This window comes from Solanum lycopersicum, chromosome 10 (assembly GCF_036512215.1).
Source record: "Solanum lycopersicum chromosome 10, SLM_r2.1".
Lineage (NCBI taxonomy): Eukaryota > Viridiplantae > Streptophyta > Magnoliopsida > Solanales > Solanaceae > Solanum > Solanum lycopersicum.
In genome coordinates, this window is record NC_090809.1 from 39,471,562 (window position 1) to 39,477,496 (window position 5,935).

Below are 5,935 nucleotides of genomic sequence, written 5' to 3' on the forward strand. Positions count from 1 at the left end.
GAAAATCCATCAACAAACCTTCTATAGTAGCCGGCTAGACCTAAGAGACTCCTTATGTCGGTGGGAGTCAATGGTCTAGGCCAACTTCTGAATGCATCCATCTTCTTCGGATAAACCTCTACACCCTCACCATAGATAACATGTTCAAGAAAAGCAACCAACCTCAACCCAATTTACTAAATTTGACATAAAGTAAATGTTCTTTGAGGACTTGCAAGACCAACCTCAAGTGACTCTCATTCTCATTTTCATTCTTGGAGTATTTCAAGACATCATCAATGAACACAATCACAAATGAGTCGAGCAAATCTCAGAGAACTCTTTTCATTAGGTCCATATACACCGAAGGGGCATTTGTTAACCCAGAAAACATAACTAGAAATTCATATCATATCTAGTTCAAAAAAAAATTTTGGGAACATCTTGGACTCTCACCCTAAGTTGGTGATATCCCGACATTAATTCAATATTGGAAAGTAGCTAGCACCTTGGAGTTGATCAAATAGATCATCTATTCGAGGTAGAGAATACTTATTCTTCATGGTGACCTTATTGAGTTGGTAATATCAATGCACATTCTAAGGAAGTCATCCTTCTTCTTCACAAAAAAGATCGGAGCACCCCATGGAGAAATACTAGGTTGAATGAAACCCTTGTCTAGTAAATCTTTGACTTGGAGCTTCAAATCTTTCAATTCATCAAGAGCCATCCGATATGGAGGAATTGAAATGGGATTCGTATCCAGTAACAAGTCAATGGAAAAGTCAATTTCTCATTTGGGAGGAACTCTTGGAAGGTAATTAGGTAAAGTCTCAGGGAATTCCCTCACTACAGGGACTAACTCAATTGAAGGAGTTTCATATTCTAAATCTTTAACCCTCACTACATTGTATAGACAACCCTTGTCTATCATCTTACAAGCCTTTAAGCAAGAAATGATTTGACCTCTAGGCATAGAATTTCCCCCCTTCCACTCTAAAATGGGTTCATTTGGGAATTGAAACTTCACTACCTTGTTATACAATCTATGGACGCAAAACAAGCATGAAGCCAATCCATATCCAAGATGATATCAAAAACAAGTATGTCAAGTTCTACCATATCAACAAGAATAACTCTATTGGGCAGCATTACAAAACATTCACTATAGACTCTCTTTGCAACCACAGAAACAACAATTAGGGTACAAACCTAAAAAGGTTCAATCAAAACATCGGGAAGTACATCAAACTTCCTAGCTACCAAAGGTGTAACAAAAAAAAGCGTAGCACCTGGATCAAGCAAATCATAGACATTAACAGAGAAGACTTGTAACATACCAGTCACAACATCAGGAGAGCTCTCTTTTCACCCCTAGCCTTGAGTGCATAAAATTATTCCTTTTTGGAGCTTCGGAGCTAGGATCGCTTAATTTAGCTTGGATATTCCCCTTTCCTTGAGTCTTCACATTAGGACAATCTTTCACCATATGGCCACCTTTTCCACAACCATAGCATCTATTAGTTCCAACAAGGCATTCATCCACATATTTCTTACCACACTTACCACAAGTTGGTCTTTCTCGTAGTGGATTCACATTTCTCCCCTTTTGAGGTTTAGGATTAGATACCCTATCATTGCGATTATTGGATACATTTTAAGGAAACTGGTTTGAAAACCTCTTCTTGAACTTAGGCTTGTCTTGAATGTCAAGCCTACTCTTGGAAGAACCACTTTTAAAAGATCTTGCCTTCTTACCTTCCCTATTCCTCTTCCTTAGATGACTCTCCTCTACTTTTTTAGCATGAACCATCAACCTAGAAAGATCCATATTGTCATAAAGCATAGTTGCATGACATTCTGCTTCAAGCTCTTCGGACACACCAGTTACATAATGGCTTATTTCATCCTAGCATTAGAAACCAAAGAGGAAGCATATTTGGATAGCTTAATGAACTTTAAAGACTATTCCTTCACACTCATACCTCCTTGACAAAGGTTAATGAAGTCCTCTACTTTAGCTTCCCTTTGCATCCTTGGGAAGAACTTGTTAAGAAACGCCTTTTTGAAGATCCCCCAAGTCAGGACACCACCTTTTAAATCCCTACTATCCTTCCACTGATTGTACCATGTCTGAGCCACGTCTTTGAGTTGATAGGCAGCAAGCTCAGCCTTTGAAGTAGTACTCACCCCCATGGAAAATAAGATCTTATAGACTTCATCGAATAAATGTTGGGGGTCTTCATCAACTTTTGATCCAAGGAAAATAGGATGATTTATCCTCGTAAAATCTCTCAGATGGATAGCCGTAGTGTTAGCTTGTTGGTTCTCTCAAGGAACAAACTCCCTGATAGCTTTTGCCGTGATGGATTGAGCTTGAGTGGTGATGGATTGGGCCATATGAAACAGGGCTTCCCTCACCTTACCGTTCTCCATGGCCGTAGAATTGACTAGAACTTGACCATTCTCAGCAGCTTGGACTTGAAGAGGAACTCGATTGCCTTGGGGAATAGCTCCCGCATTCGCAATCTCTTCTCCTACTCTTCTTGCGGCTTTCCATGTTGTGTTCTTCTCCTATAACCACAAGAAAGATATTAGATGCTAAAATATACATAGTGTCAAATCTCTAGAGGCACGACATAGGATTACCAAGAGAAGAGAATCTTTCTAATCATGACATAGCATCATCTCATTCATAATTGTGGCACGCTTTACAACCATAACAAAACACTATATAATGTGGCTTAGTGAGACATTGATCCTAAGGATATTCAACTTGATGATCTGATACAAAATTTGTCACGACCAGGAGCAACCCCCAATCGCAACCAGCGTCGTCATCCACATAGTGGACTCAGATAAGCCCTGAGCATTCATCATAACATGTCATCGATTAAAAAATACGGAACAACTAAAAATGTTTGCATATACTAAGTGAGGTTTACTTAGACCACTCACATAGAATCTTACTTAGTCTTTTCTTATAAAAACATGAATAAACAATATGTAGCGATAGTCTAAAAGTTTTCTCACATTAAAACCATCTAAAGAGTACAATTTGGAGTTAGACAATAAAACGTTAATATGCCATATATGACTTAATGAAATAGAATCCACATATTATAAATTGGAATAAAGAGTATTCTTAAAACTACTAAAGTCTTCATAAGCTAGAATAATGAAAAGATAGCATCCCCAAAAATGAGGATCTGCCAACACTTGGACAAAGAGCTCCAAGATTCTTCAATCGACCTTCTTAATCTTAAATGTCCTAACCCTACATTTGTAGTAATATAAAGTAAAGGGTTAGTACACCACATGTACTAAGTATGGGTATATGCACATAAAATTTAAGGACATGCATGAGAAAGGACCATTTCTTCAGAAATCATGCTAATTCATTAGAAAATCCTTAATCCACATACAATAGAGCATATACAATATAAGGATCACAACAACATAAAGCATGATTATAACCAAAGATATAACATCATAAAATAATATTAACATTTCATGTTCAATAGTGCATATCAACTTAACATACAAAACACTTATCAATAATCTCATCCCAAATCTACAAGTGCAATGATCATGTGAAGCCCCATAACCCTACATAATCAAGTAAACAAGATAGATACCAAAGTAAAGTTTTTCTTCATACAACTTATATTATAGGTAGTAATCATCACATATAGTAACATAGATCATTTCATGTTCATTAACATATCTAACATCATATATCATAAGCATTTACATTTCATATTTATATTAAATGAGAACAATATACTAGGATTTCCTTTAGAGTCAACTTGTGTAATGTCTAGGTAGAGTCACATACCCCTACCTATACTAAGTAAACTCCTAAAGTCACCCTAGTCAATGTCCATTCACTTGTATTTCATTTTACTTGAAGGAACAATCACCTTAACCGACATTAGACAATGTGAGCTAAACATGAAATCCGGTGTTATGAAACCCCATACCGAAAGATGGTGGTCTACCGGCCAAAGTATAACCAAAACATGAACATAGCATTCTAGGTGGATTCAATAGCTAGTATTCCTATAGTGGCAACATAGTCCAAGAAGACCCATAGTTCCTCATTACATGGAAGCCTTTATCTCATGAGATTCATTGTGAACCTACCTTCCAACTAGGGAAGGGACACCTCTCATATCTAGTTCATCGGTGCTAAGCTAAATTCGCTTTGTGAATAACCTTTAAGTCATCATGTATTCATAAAATCTTATTATAGGTCCTACGAGATTAACTCCTTGTATAAACATGATCATAAGCTCTTTAGGTTTAGATGAAAATTTCCTTTCATCAGAACCCTTCATATGTTAGATTAACATATCATAAACATAGTGTGTAAGGCATAAGCGATAAACATACTCAACTTGCATCATCATATTCTTACCATGATCCCATATTTAACATATTCATAGCCCAACATATACACATAGAAAAATCACGCATACTTCAGTTCAATAGCAACATCATTTGTAGGCTAACATCAACATAATATAGTAACCACGACTTTTAGAAGACTTACATATTGCTTCCAAGAACATTCATCAAGTTCTTAAGTTCAACTTAGAACAATCATTCAACAGCATAGTGAAATACTCAATAGCATAACCAATATAAACCCTTTAAGTCATATATAAGACTAATTCATAGTTAAGGATAACAGAAAGGGTCATTGCAGAGTTCATTCAAGCTATAGTCCTAATCCCAACGTTTTCATGTTATCAAGTGATAGATATAACCCAGTCAAAACCATTATTTAGAGAAGGAACATGCTTCACACGAAAATTAAACATTACAAACAAATTACCCAAATAATATATACTTAATCACCATAGAAAATCGTTATTTTTCATCATTAGTCATAAAGTTCGAGTTAGGAAGAAACCCCGTTATATAGAGTACAAACCCTAGAAGTTGAATTCTTGAAAATCTTCTTTGAAAGGACCTCTTGGAGAAAGGAATCCCTATAGTAAATAAACCATACCTTATTGAGGATTATTCAAAGAATTTTCAAATGAAAATCTTGAAGTTTTCGTCTTCTTCCTTAAGCTTTTCTTGTTCTTCAATAGAGTTTGAAAAGAGAAAGTTCTTGAGAGAGATTTGTTTAATCAGATTTGAAGTGAATGAAAGTGGTCTAAAGATAACCCAAAATAAATATAAAATCGTCCCCTAAAATACCCAAAAGACCCCAACTTAAATGGGTCTTTTTATGAAGTTAAATTGGCTTTGAAACGACTCGGACGAATCTTGGAAGTGGCTACGCATCGCGGGATCAATTTCATATTTTATTTTTGAAATCCGGGTTAAGACAGTAAGCACCGTGGAGGCTCCATGTCACGTGAAAAATCTTGGGCCTCCACGTGATGTCTGTGAATCGCGCAGCAGCCCTCCAATTCCTTGTTGTGCGCTGGCTGCTTTGGCAGCTTGCTCGCCCATGTTCAGGTCCTTCTCAAGGACCCTTCGGGCGGTCCTTAGGGATTTGTTATCGGATGTTTGGACCCTTTGTACTACATACTACCTATTTAAAGTCTTTTTATAAGTTTTGGACTTCATTTGACACTCCCAAACCTTAACCAAAAATAGGGACGTCAACTAGTTCAACTTAGCTAGTTTCCGGACGTCAAGGTCTTTCTTTATTGTTTTGGATGTAACCTTTTCTAATTGAGTTTAATATATTAATATAGGTATGTGACATCATTTTAATATATATTTAATTGTTTAAGCTCTAGTCTATGTCATAGAACTTCTGGAGTATTACAAATATCTTCTAATTAACTTACCTTATTGTTAGCAGAAGCGTACTTTATAGTATTGGCCAAAAAAGGAAATAAAGAAATGGATGAAATAAAGGAGCAAAGAAGGAAATAAATAAAAAAGTAAAAAGGAAACAAATAAGGGAAAACTACACAAACTATCAAGTATT

At 36.1% G+C, this 5,935-nt stretch overlaps 1 protein-coding gene across 1 annotated transcript; it reads right to left on the bottom strand.

Annotated features, from left to right (window-relative positions):
• Positions 1–1,330: 1,330 nt before the first annotated feature.
• Positions 1,331–2,175, bottom strand: LOC138338831 (uncharacterized). Its single transcript, XM_069289915.1, has 3 exons — positions 1,996–2,175; positions 1,659–1,888; positions 1,331–1,610 (listed from the first exon to the last, which is right to left on the bottom strand). Exons 1-3 carry the CDS (start codon positions 2,173–2,175, stop codon positions 1,331–1,333), a joined length of 690 nt encoding a protein of 229 aa, XP_069146016.1.
• Between the last annotated feature and the right edge of the window lie 3,760 nt (positions 2,176–5,935).